This window comes from Vespula pensylvanica, chromosome 10 (assembly GCF_014466175.1).
Source record: "Vespula pensylvanica isolate Volc-1 chromosome 10, ASM1446617v1, whole genome shotgun sequence".
Lineage (NCBI taxonomy): Eukaryota > Metazoa > Arthropoda > Insecta > Hymenoptera > Vespidae > Vespula > Vespula pensylvanica.
In genome coordinates this window covers 3,868,808-3,887,761 of record NC_057694.1, presented here as the reverse complement: position 1 = coordinate 3,887,761, position 18,954 = coordinate 3,868,808, and the positions used below count along the sequence as shown (strand labels likewise).

The following is an 18,954-nucleotide window of genomic DNA, read 5'->3' as shown; positions in this document are numbered from 1 at the left end:
ATAAATACACACACACACACACACACACACACATATATATATATATATATATTCGATGTATTATGCTAGTAGTATATAGACTCTTTCTTGATCTTCTTACTGATACGTAAAGACTATTTTTCAGTATCAAACATTTTTTTTTATGCTATATATATCGTGATTCTTGAATATAGAAATTTGCCATTGAAAATATCAGAATATTCAAAAGAGGAATTTTCCCCATTTATATTTTTTCTCATTAATATCGTAAACTTTTTGTCTCTAGATATTCATCTGATAGTTATAGGAAAAGTGATTATTGGAAAAAGAAAGAATTTTGATCGAGCAGTAGCTTTAGTTATATATAGTCGGACGTAGCTGGCAGTAGTCGAGAGATAATTTTGTCAGACAGTAGTAGAAAGCTGGCTGACTAAAAGCGTTCTACAACGATAATAATATATAAAGTGTCGAGTACGTGTTACTTATTTGTACGGTAGTAAATATGGATTTTTACCGATATTTTACATCGAGGTTACAGTTACAACACTGATACCGGAAATAGAGAACGTTCTACTTTGCAACTTTTCTTATCTATTCCTTTCTGCACGCGAATACTGCTTGGTCACGGCATTAGAGAATAGAGTTAAATATTGATTTTCAATTTATTTCACGATAGTACACTATTTTTAACGCATAGATATAAATTTATCATTCAAGCGTAATAAAAACTTTCATAAAAACGATAAGGAACGCCTTTAATTGTCATTGGAAACTAAGTAGTAGTTTATATCGAATTTTTGCGTAATAAACAGATTATTGTAAAGATATTTATTAAATATATCTGAAAATTATTAAACAGAAAACTGCAAGTTGAGATATTTCATGTTTTATCCTTAAAATGGTTTACAAAATGATGAAAATGAAACGAGTGAAAGATCATTAGTATTTTTCACCTCGGTATACCTATGTTTGATTCGTTCGATGAAAAGTGGAATGATACGAAGAAAAGGAAGACGAAAAGAGAAAAAAAAAACGTTTATTTGCATGAGATAGTATTCTGCGCGAAGAATGACCGATGGAAAGCAGGAAGGAAGGAAGGAAGGAAGGAAGGTGAGAGAGAAAAATTCAAAAGAGACTGCATTTGCCCGTTAAAACTCGATACTTATGCGGTTCTCGCGTCACCAGAAAAATAGGGGCTTCAGAGTTATCGCGCGTAAATCATCTTGTGGGATCAAGCTACAGAATGTCGAGTTATATCTAGAGAATGCTTTCGTATTTGTATTTTCATCGCGATCGTATTTTCACTAGCGATATTTGAGAGAGGAGATGTTGGCATCGAATGATTTTATCGTAGGATTCGTTGAAAATAATTCTTTGTAGACGTAGACGATAATTACGTTATTATTTATTACATTCCTATTCCGACTGTATTTGTGAAAACAAAAATATCGTTTACTAAGCTACAATATTTTAAAAGAGATATGAGGTATATGGGAGGGAAAAGGATTTGTTAAATCTTTACCCAAATAAAAGTAAGAACGATCGTACTTAATCGATTTATGCTTGAATCGTACTAACTGATGTTACTAAATTTTCTAGCACGATCATTATATTCATTATATTTCAAGTAAAATTTTTATATAGTTATCCTTAGCTTATTATTTCTATAATAATATATATATATATATATATACATATACATATATATATATATATATATATATATATAATAATAATATATATATATATATATATATATATATATATATCCATAGCTTATTGTTTCTATGAATATACATATCTCTAATGATAGGTGGTATTTATATACAGACTTGTAAACACGATGACAATTGTATGGATTAAATTGCAACTCACGTTAGAATACGGGAAAATAACAAAATATCTACAGCTAGTGGATATTTTATAACGACAATGCAATATGCGTGACTCTGCATTCAAATACGCATTCTTGATAGCGTTATACATACATACATACATATTACGTTTGAAATTCTAGGCTTGCATCTGTTCGGAACTTCTGAGATTACTAATATCGTGGTATTGATATCATTTTTAACCTATTTTCAACAACACACAACTCGGATGTACATGCATTTGTAGCCTTTTACGTAAGATAGAAAACATATATTTTTCGCACGGCAAGAAATTGATCATTTATACGTGCTGTCATTGACAAATACCTTGGGTTTACAATTTATAGCCAAGATGGTTGAAAATGTTATAACCTCTGATATCGTATAAGAGAGTTAGATGTCGCAATATTTTTTCATCAATAAAATAAATTATGTCGCTATTGGTCCGGATCATAATGATCTCCGACGAGAATATAAAAAGAATTTGCTAGAAATTCGCTTGATATCTTAATCTCTCATTCCTAGACAACTGGGGCAAATTGAAATCACGAATCAGGAGAAAATAGATTACTCATAAAACGAATAGAATAATGTGTAATGGCTGACGTTATTTCAATCAAGAAACTCAGGCATATATCGATTTTATGTAATCCTTTTGACTTTGACGATTATTTATTTATTCCTCTTTCTCTTTTTCTCAGTGACTTAATTACACTTATATATATATAGTGTTTTTTTTTTAATTGATATTGCTAGGATATAATGTATACTTTTTATATACCTATATAAAAAGAAAAGAGACGAAAAAGCTTATATCTCGATCATGAGTAGGTTGTTTTTTATGCTTCTAAGGTCATCTATTTTCCAGTATAAGTTAATAAAGGAGCTTCGAAATTTGCAATCATTTTTCATCGTGATTTTTATACATCAACGAATCTTGATTAAATAAGATAAATCGAAATGAAAAACTGCATTTTGTTTTTTTTTTCAAAGATGTAAGTAAATTATTTTATTCGTTAAATGTGATTTGTCAATCTCAATTACCATTTGTTTGCCAATTTTCTTTACTATCTACAAGTCGTTTAGAATTTCGTAGCACGCGATCGAGTTACAGGATTTCGGAGAGTTAGATTAAAGGGATCTTACGAAGAAATAAACTCTCGTTACACAGCATGATAATGTGAAAATCAAGAGAAATTCGATGAGAAATATACACACACAGCTCGCACACATATTTAATATTGATGCACAAATAGAGAGTTGGAAATATACACGTACATATGCGTGTAAATTCATCGAGGCCATATAATTGCTTTAAATTTTGATGGGATGATGGAATAATTAAGTTTCAGAAAATATATTACTAGAAGCTAATGCATGTTATGAATTAGGTGGCTATATCCGTTATGAACCTATATAAACGCTATATTAGTTGATAATTTAGTTCACTTACATATACTGCCATAACATTTAACGATTATTACGATTTTATTCTGATCCTTACGATACTACTAGACGACAATACTGTCATGGTTTTTTTTCGATTTAATAAATTGTATATTATTAGAAGAGACACGAAGAGATAGACGCGTATTTTTAAAGGTAAAATTGGATCGGACGATGATTGCGCCCCGAAGGGAAAACGTTTTGTTTCTCTTTTCTTTTTTTTTTGACCGTTTCCTGTTTCCTACACATCGACAACTTTAATTTCATTTTTGTAGATTCTCTTTAACGCTTTCCTTCGGGCACTTCAACACCAGTGCTTGCCGTTATTTTGTTAATATATAGTTCTTCTGCGATAGTTTTATGATGTTGGAGTGCTATATCGAGTCGAAAAGACATTGTCAATTTCATCAATGCAATTATTTTTCTCCTATATCGTGGGAGATTAAGTTATAAATGAAAAAGGTATTATCAAAAGATTGAATTTTGTTCATTTTCATACTTAGTATATAAAGAAAATCATATAAGTATTATACATATATCTATCTATAAAACTCATAATATATTGTGATCTTTTCTTTTAATGAAATGATTTAACGTTACGTATTTAAAAATTCATTAAAATTAAAAAATGCATTACTTTATTTATCTACGTATCTTTCGTCAGAATAGAAAATTCATTTTATCGATGCAATCAATTTTTTTCAATCATCGCCATTGTTTCAAGTAATTGTCTCTCTGTCATTGAAGAGTACAATGGTTGTTCACGATAAAAATTAAATTGCGAGAAATCGTGATACGAATTCAACGCAAAATTAATAGCGTGGAAAAGGTTTATAGATCGCGATTGTTTGCAAAGAGATTGAATGGCCTACATGGCGATACAATTTTAAAATTCAATAGCACCGAGAAAAGATGTATTCAAATCGCATCGCGTTTGTTATTTTAATAAATACCATTATACCATTTCTTTTACGTCAAATGCAGTATCTTATATTCGCATTTTTGAAAACGTCGTTATTGAAAATGTTAGCATGCTGTTTGTTTCATCGTAAACTTCTGCTAATTTTATGTTTATAGTATAAATTAATCGAAAGAGTTAACATGTTTAACATAAAATTAATATTGATAATACCAAAGAAAATTAACGTCATTCGTGGTAACAGTATTTATATAAATTTGAGAAATTTACGTATCACGGGTGGATTATTTCCTAGGATAATTTTCACGTTATTTCGTGAAACTCGACTCTCGTCTAGCGTATAACATAAAGGTCGAGAGGTTTTTACGCTTTTAAAGCGGCTCGTAGTTTTTCCTGAAAAATCTTAAAATCCTTTTTTTTCTAGTAAGTTTCCATATTTGAGATTTGACACAGATATTTAACGCTTATATTTAATTTTTATTCTTATTTTCACAATAAAGAAAGAGAGAGAGAGAGAGAGAGAGAGAGAGAGAGAGAGAGGAAGAAAGCGAAGTAGATAAAATAAAAAAAAAGATTATGTTTAAGGTTTTAAACATAGATAAAGAAAATGGGAAAATGGGAAGTTTATTAACTAAAATGAATTGGCAAAATCATCAGAATTCAAGTGACCTCAACCGACGCAATCTAAAAAATTCATTTCTATATTTTTTTAAGATCGTTTCGAAAACTTTTATGCGATATAAGGTGATATTTGACTTTTGATATCGAACGATATTAAATATTAATGACTTTCAAACTTTTAGTTAGATATAAAAATTTCCTTTTCGCGAACTGATATAAAAAGAAATTTACATTCATTTGATAAATTGTTGCGTCAAGTTCTTCAATTTTCGAAACGAAAATAAAGATGCTTTTTTTGTTTTTTTTTTGTTTAGTAGAAACTAGCTAGTTTTCTGTCTTGTGCGACATTGAGATGGTGAGATTCGTGACTTAGGATAATAGATCGTATTTGTAAACTTGACAGGACGAGGAACTGTCCGTCGCTTGTTGACCTTGCTTGATATAAATCTACGGCAGTCTAGTTTAAGGATCGTTCGCATACACATGTGCCAGTAAATCATATATCATTCCATTTATCGTGAATGCGATTACAATCTACAAACGCGTTAGTATTTGATATACGTTATAATAAAAACGCACGAAGAAGATAAAACTTCACTTATACGTACGTATTAACTCAATTAGTATTATACGATAAGTTATCCGAATAGCCTAATAATTTTCGAATGATTACTGACATTGATGAAAAGTAAATAATAGTGACTGGCATGATGCTACGTAATAAAAGCCAATAGCATTGATAAATCATTCTTTCGCGTTCGTAGAATATCGTACGTGCTTGGGTTTCGTTTGTCTACATATTTTACTCGTACGAAGAACCCCGTATATTACTTCTTTTATCAGAGAAGAGATCGTCAAAGCCATGATCTTGACCTTCCAAACGAAAACAGTATTCATGTTAAAGGTGAACCGATCTACCAGGATTATTTAATCTCTCTTTACATATTTCGATTTTTAAATTCTAATTTTTATACTTCACGATGAGTTTGACGATTTTATCGCGATTTAATATCATTCATGCGATTATATAAAATTTCAATAGACTTTTTAGGGCTAAAAACGAGCGTCGAGAAATTGATATGCGTAAGACCATATAAATTTTAATGTTAATTAATTTTCTGTAATTTAAATTTCATGCGTTTACGTGTATATTGATTAATTCAACGCAGGTTGTCCGTTAGATTGTGATAGTTGATGTAACGATAAAAAGTACTTGATTAGAAGGAAATGCGGCGTTTTAACATTGTCAACTGTTAATATCCTTTTTGTTAATTCCCTCGAGATTGAACGGAAATGTCGGTGTCTGCAGCAATATCCGGCAGAGGTCGATAAAGCAGGGAACGCATGCCTTCAACAAGTTTACAAATCTCCTGCAATTGTGGAATATGATGAAAGTTTGAAGGGAAGCCTATCGCGATAGGGTAGAAAACTGTAATCAAACGTTGGTAACTTTATTTTGTTTCAGTTTTTCCTATTAAAATTTTTTTTTATTAAGAAAATAACATTATTTGAAATAATTCGTAGAAGAAATCGAAAGATTGTATAAATTAAAAGGAGAATTAGGAACACTAGAGATAAATCTATTAGATATAGGTTTTACATTTGGTATATAATCATTCAGTACATTAAACGCTTTATAGGTCGATCGTAATTTCCAAATTCAATAAATGCTGAATATTAAACGCTAGAGTGTATATACAATTTGTAAATTTAATTAAAGCCCTATATCCGATAATTGATTATTATTTTTAACGTGAATTAACAATAGCTATTATTAATAAATAATTAATACGGCAAATATATTTTGTGATATTGATTTTATAAATGTGCCTTTTCTGATAATAAAGTTTCTATAGGATGGATTTAGGAACGACAACATTTTCACGTTATTTGCCGACTTTATGGACTTCCGTCGCTTTTGGCGTATCTATCGATTATAGTAGGAGGAAGAAGAAAGTGGGATGGGATGGGATGGAGTTTGTGAAGATATGTAGAGCGATTAAACGATGTATGTACGTAAGATATAAAAGGTGTGAGTATTTGAATGGTAGCGTAAAAATATTAGTTATCTATCATTTTGCATTTTCTTTTCTGTGTATAAAACTTTGATTGAGGAAAATTTTTCTCACGAAAGATATCTGCTTTAAAAATATTGGAAAGTATAAATGAAGATATCCAAGCCAACTTCGCGTACGTGCAAGCGAAAGGAAATTTATGCGGTACACGTTTTTTAAATAATTTTATGAGATTAAAACTAGAAAATCGGTTATTTCCTGTAATTGGTCTAGGAACGTCTAATGCAGTCGCGCATATTCAAGTCACGTGTATTCGCCATTTAGTATTACTCATGCATTAGATCATAATTTTTTTCGTGGCATCGATTATAATAAGTGATAGGAACTCTTTGGTTTCTATATTACCGCATAAGTCCATTGGTATTTTGCGGCAACCTGCTGCAAAATCAAGCACGAGTGTTTACAGGTTTTCCTTGCTTCAGCTTTTTTCATTCTCCTATGACACACTTTGTAGCGAGACGTCGGCATTTTTCATACAAAGTTCAAATTCTAGGGTTTGTTTATGACGTAACGATTTTCTCGCAATATTCTTTCGTGTCGCCAAATACGTTCTCCTACTCGTATTTATAAATTTTACATAAAAGTCATGTTACTTTGAAAAGAAAAAATATTTGAAAAATTCGAAACTTGTTCGCCGAATATCATTTGATTTTCAAACGCTTGCAAAATGTTCATTAAACATTTCTTAATATAATAAATGTAAAACGTCTCGTGACAATTTTCCTAGGAATAGTATTTCACGTTAGAGACCGACTGAGATTAAAACGGTAACCGGGAATGTCAGTAAATCTTGGTGAAATTAAACTGCATGAAATTAGACTGAGCTTTTGGTATTAGTCATTTGAATTGAGTTATGATTCATATATAAATGTCATCACCGATTAGCATCTGCCATTTCGCCTTTCTCTAACGAACTATCAGTTTTTTTATCTTAAAATATTAATTGTGGAAAAGAAAAGGAAAAGATCAAAGGAAACACGTAATAGTAGATTGTTAATTTAAAGCTACTCGTGTAGTAAATACTTTTGCGAGTTAATTATAATAATGAGGAAATGATTTTCTGACGCAGTATATTTACAGCAGCTATAGAGAAGCAAGTTCGGACTTACAAACTACTCCTGATACTTTTAGAATTTGAATTTGCGTTATAAAGTCGACAGGTGTATAATGCATACGTTGCGTGGAGTCTGTACGTTCGCGTAGCCGCGTACGTTGTCGCATATTAATGGTCGTATCTATGTGTCATTACGGGTTAAAGTAAAATTTAGAAACAAGCAATCGGATAACTATGAACTTATCGAAATTTTAATCATTTCATTTTTATCCTGCCCCATTTATAATCTTGAACGCATCGATCCCGTTCACCTTCAAACTCGTTAATAAATCAGATAAAAAGTTGCTCGGACTACAAATTCGTGCAAACTGAGAATGTTTTTCTAGAAGACAAAGCTTTTCCTGCTCTTAAAGGAGTTTAATGCACCGATAGAAGATAAAGCGTATACCCGCTGTAAAATACAAACTAGATGTTCAGACAAGCGAATCCGGATAACATCGGTACAATCGGCTTGAGAGCATTACAGTAAATGTATGAACTCTAGTGAAAGCTCGATAATTAATACCTTAATAATTATCGTGAAATTCCGATTTGATCCGAGTTTAACGTTATCCGAATATCGTTTCTGAAAGCAAGCTCCGAGAAAATTCACGCACCGTAAAAATGTTTCAAAGATAATATCCATAGAATTATGTTCATAGCTGGAGGGAGATAGATCTGCGATCATGTTCCGTAATTAATTTCATTTTTTCATACTCTTTGATATAATTTTTGATGGATATGGAAAAAAAAATTTTAAAAGGTAAATTTTTTTTCGAAAATCGTCCTATCATTTTTCTCTCTCGATCGTTTAACGATGGATTAATTCATGCATTAATCGAAGGTCTAGTGCTCTACTGCAACGGTCGCCATTAAGCGCGCTCGGTGATAAACGGCAAAATGCCGTATTATCTCGGGTCATATCTTTTAGCGGGTCGTACTGATAAAAACGTCTCAACGTCGTTATTATATACGGAAACGGAACACTCGGACGTACGTACGTACGTATGTACATATATACGAACGTTTGACGGCGACGAAATTCGAAAACTTTTATGCCCTTGAGACTTGAAGTTCCTTCCAAATGGATTTAGCCGATTATAGTAGCTTGACTTTACGATTTCTAAACCTAAAAGCGACGTTTGCAGTGTATATGTCAAATTTTTCACCGTAATAAAATTATTCTTATTTTATTTTGGTGTACCTAGTTTGTGTTTTATTTTCTGTCCGCTTTGAGTTCGGCGAATTTTTTCTTTGTTACATTTTCTTCTAAATCGGGAATGACGTTCGTCCTGGTAAGTACATATCTATCCCAGCCTTTTTACCGAGAATCCACGTGGGTCTGTCTCAAGAACGTTGCGAGGGAGCTACTCCGGGTGTTGGTGACTTACTCTTCAAATGTGCGCCTTGGTACTCACGTTAATGAGAAAAAAGAAAGCATGCGATTCTACTTGGAATTTTCTTGACTTAATTCGTCCTACATATTTGAATCAGACGAGAATAAAGTTTTTTATAGCGATCAATAGTAAAAGATATTTTTCTTCTACGTCGATGGTGAGACGAGGTAGGTTACTTTTATGGTGATTGAGATAATCGAGGTATCGATCGAGGGACGTACGAGGACGTAATACGGTCCAGTGGCGCTCGGTGAGCGTAGAATATTGGATAATTCGCACGTAAAAGTCACTCGAATAAAAATGTAACACGGACTGAGTTTAGGAAACCGAACTCAGTGAGCTCGGTGTTCGATCGGATGAAATATATTACTTGCGAGAAAAGAATTCCTCGACTCTTTTCAAGTTCCACCTCGTAGTTTGATAAATTCACTACGTAGAACATAAATACACATTTTAATATTTTTCTTTTCTACCAAAGAATGCAAATGTTAAATCAAATATTGTAGTTCGAATACGTTTTACACAGATTCCTCACGTTGCATTTCTTGCTTTTTCATAAATATTGCGAAAAGAAACATCTGTTTTTTTTTTGCTTATTGTTTCCTAGCTACTGTCAACTTTAACAATAATAAATTCAAGAGAATTCGTTGACAATTTTCAACCTTAACAAGTTGGCCTTGTTTTCTTTATCATTTCGCCGAAAACAAATTTTCTCTAAGAGATTAGGTATATTTCGTAACTTCCGTAAGATTATCTTCTTATGCAAAATAGTGAGAGTTAAACGTAAATTTTCAAGAGTAGAAGCACGTGGGAGCGGTTGGATCGGAATGACGTCTCTGGAAAGTTGGAAGAAAACCGTAAAGTTCTTGAAGAAGAACGACGTAAAAAGCTCCATTGAAAGCGAGACTTGCCTCGAAGTGAGGGTTACTATTATTCGATCGTTTTTCCAAGATGTTATATTCGCTTTTCAGAGTCTATATCTTTTCTCGCATGAAAATCACACGGAATGTATCCTACAAAATCATGGAAATCTGGCCTGATGTGTGGAAAAGCGAGAAGGAGGTTGTACGTGTTTTCACTGCATTGACTTTACGTATCTCCGTATTTCTTTTCCTACTATTCAGCATTCGGGACTATGATTTTCACATATTTTCGAGGAAACGAAACGTGCTGAGTAATATGTAAACAAGGAAATCGTATAATGAAATTTAAAGTTGTATTCACTTGCTATTCAATATGCTTTAATTTTAATTTTCATTATTTTCAATAAACATTGATTTTATAATTATTTATTTTATAACAAAACAATATTTGTCAATTATCAATTAACAGCACCAACTATCGCGTAATTTTCTGAGTTTACAGATTGAATTTAGCATTATTTTATATTTAGCGACGATTCCGTGAAAATTCTCAGGACGACAATGAAAAAATAATCGCGGAGATTTCATGAATCTCTTAGTATTAAACATTCGTTGGGTCGTTAAGAGTAGGTAATTATCTCTGATGAGAAATGCAATACTACGGTGCTATTATATACGCGAAGGGATGGTTGAGCTTTAATATTGCGAAGGTCGAAGTTACGAGGTACTCTATGGAGCCCTTTACCAGGAGGACACATGATATTTCAAAGATAAAACGGATGAAGCAACTGGATATTCTTCTTCGATGTCCAGGTAGTGCTGAATTTTTCAAGCTCTCCCTTGAGAAAGATGCGAATGTTCCACTTGATTAAACGATTGCTCGATCCGTTGTGGCTAAAGGATTTGTAAGGTTGGAAGAAGGATGTTGGGAATTCGATAGCGCGAATAATATATATTAGAAGATATGTTCACATTAATCAGTAATGAAGAAGCAGAAGTCGTACTAAAGCTGGAATAACGAGGAATAAGCTGTTTCAAGAATAATACCAGCTAACTCTGATCAATGCATATTCCGTAATTGTTCTTTAGACTTTAATTATATTCCCAGTCCAGTAATGACCTCCTTGACTATCGCTCGGATTTAATCGCTCGGTTTTAATTAATACGATAAAACGAACTTCATTTTTATTTAGATACTTTGTCGAAGAAATGAGTGTACGTTAGGAGACTGAAGGAGCTTTGAAAATGTGAAAGAATAGTTCAGAGAGAAAGTATAAGCTGAAAGAATATATGGAGTGAGTACAAGAGATATGTAGGTGGACATAATAGAGAGAAGAGATGACTGAAGCAGGAGGGTCCGTATATACTGCCGACAATCCGAGAGAAGAATGAAGACAAGATAGTAATCCAAATAATCATAGAAAGATTATCGATTGAAGAAATAGTAGAAAATCATTGAAGCATTTTTATTAGCAATCTTTATCAGCATTTTTATTAGAGCAAATTTTATTAAAGCCTTTTCGCGATACCGTAGACCTATTGTTCACCCAATAAGATATATGTGTATACACAGGCACACACACACGAAGAGACCTCGATAAGAAGAGTAATTTGAACAAGCAAGAGAAGAGGCAAGGAGTATTGACTTCGCTAGAGGTCGTCGAGTCGCTATGGAACAATGAGTTAAGTTAAGTAGAAAGAAAGAGTTCTTATTAGACAGACAAACTGACAAGCTGAGCATCGTCTATCTCGTTCGAAATCTAATTTCATACGATCAACGAAGTCCTTTTTGCTTTGACGCTTTTGCGATCGAGCCTGTGTTAATCTTCCATGGTTCGTTCCATCAGACTTATCTTTTTCGGTCCCTCGAGTCGAAATTTTTCGTGCAATCACGAACCATACAATATCTTTTCTCTTTATGATATTCCTCCGAAGAATATAAAAGAAAGGACAGAAGTCGTGCCAATCAAGAACGGAAGAGAAGAGATCGAAAGAACGATCGATCGGTAAGAACGTACGTACATAGGTTAGCTTCGATAGTATTGGAAGGGTTTGAGTTGTGAGCGAGGAGGATCAGTGATGGTGGTGGTAGGGTCGTCAAAGGGAGCTTTTCGAGCCCAAACTCGGAGGTTAGGTAGTGGTATAGACACCTGAGGGTGCGGAGATAGAACAGACGGGTAAAAAGCAAGCTAGAGAGAAAGTACACGTCGACGGTACTTGGTGGGAAGGAGGGAGAAAGAATGAGAGCGAGTGGCGAGTTGGAGCGTGATAGAGGAAGAGGATGAAGTGAAGGGTGGGAGAGAGGTTAGAACGAGGTGGAGCTTTCGAATGGAGGTTCAGTTGTGGCGGTACCGCGCTTCGAGTCGCACGCGTTTCGCGTTCACGTTTTTCCTTAGATTCGCGCGTCCGGCCAAGCACGCGGTCTTTCTACTCGTACGATTTTATACAAAGGAATCGGTTCTATATCTTGTTTCTTTTTATTTTTTCTCGCTGGTACTTAAGTTCCGATCTACGACAGATTCGTACGTAAAGTGAACTATGGGGTGAGAAAAGTAGCTTCCGAAAGGGGCTACGGAGGAATAAATTTGATGTCGCTTTGAAAAGCGCATCGAAAGAGCGCCTCCGTCGCTGGCGGGTAAACTGAATTTTAACATTACGTTACACGAACGATACGGGGAATCGATCGTAAGAACGAGCACGCACGCACACTCTCGATAGATAATGCATATATATATATATATATATATATACATATATCGGTGTATATCTATCTTTCTTTCACTTTTTCTATCTATACAGTCATACATGAGTTTTGATTTTTTTGAAAGAATACTCGATCATCAAATATCGTATGTTTCGTTGAATAGTAACGGCGATCGCGTGACAGCGTGGAATACGGAAAAGTACTTTGATAAGAAAGATCAACGAGGTAAGATTACTGACTGGACGATTGATGATGCTGCAGGAACGAGTCTCACGTGGATTTCGAACGCGAATATATATCTACTGCTTGAATAGGAAATATAAGAAAGAGAGGACAAAAAGTGAAATCGCTTTCTCTCTCTCTCTCTCTCTCTCTCTCTCTCTCTCTTGCTTGGAAACTTAGCGAGAGTGTCTCCGAGAGCAGCTAGAGAGTAGTTGAAGCATCGTCGAGTTCCGGACGTAGCATAGAATTTAACTCGCGGTGAGACCCGCGTCGAAGATGGAAAAAGACGTACTAAGAAGTTTCGGGTCGCGAGTTCACGTCGCTCGAACGAACCGTGAAGCGTAACGGGGTCGATGTTCGCAACATATATTTTTCGCTTTGTTGGACGGAAACCTTATCGAAGCGGACTAGAAGACAAGGAGGAGAAGGCGAAGAAGGTGGTGGCGGGGAAGAAGAAAGAAGAGGAGGAGGAGGAGGAGGAGGAGGAGGGGGAGGAGGAGAGGAGGAGGAGGAGGTGGTGGCGGTGGTGGTCGATGGTGACGAAAGAAGAGAAAGAGGAACGTTTTCTCGGTCCAAGTATGTATTCATTAAAACAAAAAAAAGGGGCACGAGCAGTAAGGTAGAAACAATGAGAGATAGCGCGATTCAAAAAAACAACAAGAGCCTTTACACTCGCCCCTCATTTATTCGAATTACCGGTGCGTATTTATATCCATCCGTCGTGGTTCGAGTAAGACACGAAGTTGAAGTTCTTGAGAAGCCCGAAATTCCTGTAGTTTTCGAAAGAATTTGAAAGGTTATCGAAGGTACCGATGTTTCTTGTCGATAAAGAGAATCGAAGCACCCTTGTGTACGGCGCGCGTGGGAATTTTCCGTGACGACGCCGAGTAAACGAGTTTTCTTTCGTGAGGCACGAACCGTCGTTAACTCAACGTAAGGACGAAAGAAAATAAAGACCGAGGAGGAAAGAAAAAACATCATGAGAAAAGTCAATTGAGGATTCGTAGCTGTAATAATTTCTACTTTTCCCGAACAAGAAAAGAGGAAAAAAGAAAAACCAAGTGATAATCAAGGCGAACGGCGCCATCACCTAGATGTAGCCGTGGAGAACGCAAGGTTCGCCGATTCGATCCTCTCTTGTCTCGCGAAGACGACTAGGCTGAGGAGAAAGGGACGGCATAATGGTGTGAAGGTACGAAGAAGAGTCGAGAAGAGAGAAGTGGAAGAAGAAGAGGAAGAAAAAGGGGTGTCTAACAAGACGATGACGTCTAGACAAAGCAAAGACCCTGTGCAGAAGTGCCATTCGGACCCAGGTGCCGGAAGTACCCCTGGCACTTCTTATAGCCCTACTAAGCGAATTTCTCGCAAACAAGTGCCCGGCATTTCGAGTTCCGCCAATACGCGAAAGTGTGTCCTCACTTTGGATGGCTACAGTTACGTGATCGGTAAGTAGAGGTCTCTCGCTTAGGAACGAGCCCTTATCGTTCTACCTGCTCTACGCGCTATACTCTTTGAGAGACCTCTCGGAATCTTCTTTCTCGAATCCCTCTCTAGATTCCCTCTCTAGATCCCTCTCTAGATCCCACTCTCGATCCCTTTTTCGATTTTTATCCCGATCTCTCATTCGATGTCTTTCCTTCTATTTCCCTCTTTCGACTCCATTGTTCTGTCTAACGCACGCCAACGCGTTATCGTAATCGTTATATTCTACACCACGAAATATTGCGTCTCCCTTCAATGTTCTCTCTCTACCTAATAAAAGCTTCACATCGTGCCGCTTCCATCTCACTTAATTGACCGATCGTTCTCGTCCTTGCGCGCGTTCTAATCGTTCCTTTTCATTTGCCAACGCAAATTCGTAATTGAAGTAACCACGTCGTACGATCGTTAGTCTTTCATTCTAATTAAAAGCGATATGGTCTGCGACCTGCGTATATATCTATGAGTCAATTAATTATAGTGGATGATAAAACACAGCCACGAGTGTCCTCGCGTTCCTTGTCGGAAAATACATCGGTTTTTGTAAAAAAAACGAGATGATTATCTTGATTTATTTTCCGCTAAGTCAAAACTATCGAGGCAATCGTATGAATTACTGTTGATTCGTCGATACGCGACCGTCTCGGAAGAAGAAAGTATTGGAAATGAATGTATTGTTGATTGGTATTTGATTTAGTTGACATAATAGATGTCTTTATGTAATATTGAAAAAATGAGTTAAAACTCGTCAAACTTCTATTTATCGGACTTAACCTGAACTTTTTTCCCGTGTTAATGGTTTTATGAGATTGATAAGCTCTGAAATTAAAGAAATTGCTTTTGAAAAGAGTTTCAATTTTAACAGTTTTTCAGTAAACGTATTTAAGGAAGTTGTTTTTCAAGTGCCGCACAAGTCGACTTTCTTTTCTCGTGGAAGCAATCCTTTTTCATCGAAAGTATTACGTTCCATAGCATTATTGCAGCATCGTATTTTTTTATGATTTAGCTACGAACGAGACAAGCGTTATCTCGTTTTACGAGATATATTTTCTCATGAATACGTTCAATTCACTTGAAATTGTCTCGTTCCAACGAATACATAGTTTCTCATTACGATCTACTGAAATGTTATAGTACGGTAAAAATTATTCGGTAACGTTTAAATACTTATAATAATGAGATATTCGAATAGTTGTCATAAAGGAAAACGATTATAGCATTCGGGATTAGTTAACCGCGATCCTCGCAATTATCAGTGTGGCTCTATTATCTTTTGAAACCTGCAGTTAATGGTCATATAGGGTATTATTTCGATGACATTTGTTGTACACATAGATATATGCATAGTGTGTATATATCATATATAACATATATGCAGTTCGTCGTTGTTTGTGAGAAAATGCAGATGTCAGTCGAGAATTAAATCCATCATTAAGTATTATATTATTTAAAGTTATCGGATAATCGTACACTTTCGTACGTATTTATATTATATCTAAATATAATACGTCCGTGTGGTCTAAATGTTAGCCACATCGAATTTTCTTCGCTCGCATTCAAGAACATCCCAAATTCGTATTTTCCTATGGATTATTATAAAAGAAGATGTTAATTTTATGTTTATTTCTGCACGATGATATTTCATTTCCCGATCAAATTTAATCACCAATTGATAATAATGAAATTGATTTTTCATTGCATTTACATCTCAACAAACGTTCAAATACGAGATGAAATTATAGCAAAGTAGTCGTTAAAAGTTTCAACATTTTATTCCGCCAGGTATTCGTCTTCTTCTTTTTTATAGTCGTCGAAATATCGAGCATTTAATGGAATATTTGCAAGTTTTGTTGGAACAAAAGCGAGCGATAATTCATTATAGCAAAATTCGTGATTGCAATCGATCGATCGAAGCTGGTTGTTCTCGTTGATGAATTTAATTATTGTCGTAAAGGTTGCAATTCGATTAACTTTTCAATTGATTTTGCTTGAACTCTAAGAGAAATATACGGATTTTTTTTAGATTTTGTTCGTCATCAAAGTGATGAACTTAATCGTATAAATTCGAAACCAAGAAACCATGTTCCTCTTGTATCCAGATGTTGATAAAATTTCGTTAGTTTAAAAGGAAAGTTCGATAAAATCATCGCGTCGTTTATTTTGTCCCGTGTATCTCGATTTATCTCATCGCATTTGCTTTTACGTGTTCAAGGATACCGATCAATTGCATGTTAGGATAAAACGAGATAGTTAACTGATTCTACTTACCACGTTGTGCTAGAATTTCGTAGATTTAACAACGTAAGCACCTTCTCTGCCACTATGAATTTGATATTGAAACGATCTTGTTTATAAATAAAAAATGCAATAGACTGGATGATGACTGAATGTCATTTATTAATTAAATAAATGAGATTTTAAGGGATTTTAAAAGCCGACTTTCTAAATATTGGAGTAAAATAATAAGTCGAAGATATAATAAAAAAGAGAAAGGAAACAATTAAGTTTGTTTCTTTACGGGAAAAGTTAACGAACGACGTTAAATTTTTTCTTGCAATTTTCAATTTGTTGTGTCCCATTCGTTCTCACCTTTAAGAATGATAGCTGATTAAGGAACAAGGAACAATCGGAGTAATCGCTGTTAGGATGGTTGTTCGTTTCTACGATCTACGAACTTCTTTCGTCTCGTAATTCTTGACGACGTTTTTATGCTTCGAGGCAGAACGAGAAAAAGATAAAAAGAAAAAAAGAGAGTGAGACAGAGAGAGAGAGAGAGAGAGAGAGAGAGAGAGAGAGAGAGAGAGAGAGAGAGAGAGAGAGTTTGAACGTCTACTACGTTTACTTTAGCTTTTCTTTAATAGAGTTCGTGCGTTCAACATCTTGAAACTCATCCAGCTGCTGACATTGTAGACATTTTAACATTTCCGTCTTGAGATTTTCTTTTCTATTTCTGGAGTTTCAAGAAATCGATCGATAACAGCAGACGATGGGTGGATAGCGTTAACAAATTTTATTTTGTAACCCAGCCGAAGGCGAAAAGTTTTCGTAGAGAAAATAACGTTCTAGTGTACGTGCGTAAGGTGTAAATCTTGGTAATACAAAAGCCATTGAAAAAGGGAACTAGGGGAAAGATCGCAAACGAAGTGAACTGAAGAAAGATAGAAACGTGTAATCTCCTTCTCCATCTTTCTCCTACAAAAGAATCTATAGAGATACAGGCTAAGAAATTTCGCAGACTAGAGCTTTCTCGAATCAAGTAAGAAAAAACGCATCAATGGAATTTCCTTTGATGTAACTAGTAACTGACTACTGTAGGTAGAGAATATATATTTTACTTTTCAATTTTTCCAACTTTCATCAACTCTTTTCGTCGGTTTACAGAAAAAAGGAAAAAAAAAATATGTCTACGTTTATTCGGCAGCACGTTTATTCGGCAGCGCGTTTATTAGCTTTGCTAATTTAAAGAACTCGAAACTCTCGATGTTGGGTATAAAAAAATGGTAGAAATCGAGAGAATTAACACGACGAGTGATTCGACGGATGTTTGAGACGAAAGTGCAGCCGAGTCGCATATATGTAAGTAGAATAGCAAACAACCTCCGAACAGGTCACATCCCAATCTTTGGTTTATTTTGTCCAATCCGGAAATAGCGTATAAACAGGCCACTTTAACAAGAGAGAAGGGTCCCAATCGCTTGACCTCGATTTAAATCAAACTAGAATTACGCGAGGGCACTCGGAGAAACTCTCGGCGGAGGTGGCAATGGTGATGTAGTTGGGTGGGGGAGGGGAAGGGGGAGGGGAACGTTTGGTGGGTAGGTTGCGGAGGAAATTGTGACGAAGGCGTCGCGAGACGCATCGCGAACTGCGACACGGTTCGACGACTTTTTGTTTTCCCAGAAATAAAATTGTCGGTTGTCGATTTTAGCGATCCTTGTTGCTCGAGATAATATTGACGTGTTGGCTCTAAACTTGAACTATTAATTGGATAATATTGGAAAACACAGGAGCCATTGGAAAATCTTGTCCTTTTTTCTTCTTTTAAATCTTGTTCATTCTAACTGGATTTAGATCGTTTAATTCTTCGTCGATGAGTCTGTCATTTATCTTGATATTTTTTCTTTCTTGTTACGTAACAATGATAAAAGTCGTATTACCGCGATGTTGATACTAACATTTTATCGATTATTTTATCTTGAAAGTATGGAAAAAGGGGAGGATAAGAAAAAGACAAAACGTCTTATAAACATCGTATAGCTACTATCGTTTCTGAAACTCGATC

At 35.0% G+C, this 18,954-nt stretch overlaps 1 protein-coding gene across 11 annotated transcripts in view; it reads left to right on the top strand.

Moving 5' to 3' along the window:
* Positions 1–18,954, top strand: part of LOC122632665 (calcium/calmodulin-dependent 3',5'-cyclic nucleotide phosphodiesterase 1-like) — a 65,257-nt gene that overhangs the window by 15,521 nt on the left and 30,782 nt on the right. The window contains exon 1 of one of the 11 annotated variants that reach the window (XM_043819758.1): positions 13,753–14,638. The exons of 6 other annotated variants lie outside the window; for them this stretch is intronic. In XM_043819758.1, the coding sequence (XP_043675693.1) occupies positions 14,455–14,638 (184 nt within the window). In that variant the 5' untranslated portion in view covers positions 13,753–14,454. Of the gene's footprint in view, positions 1–13,752; positions 14,639–18,954 lie in introns of those variants that run through there. 4 more of the 11 variants (XM_043819757.1, XM_043819760.1, XM_043819768.1 and 1 more) reach the window with 4 other exon arrangements.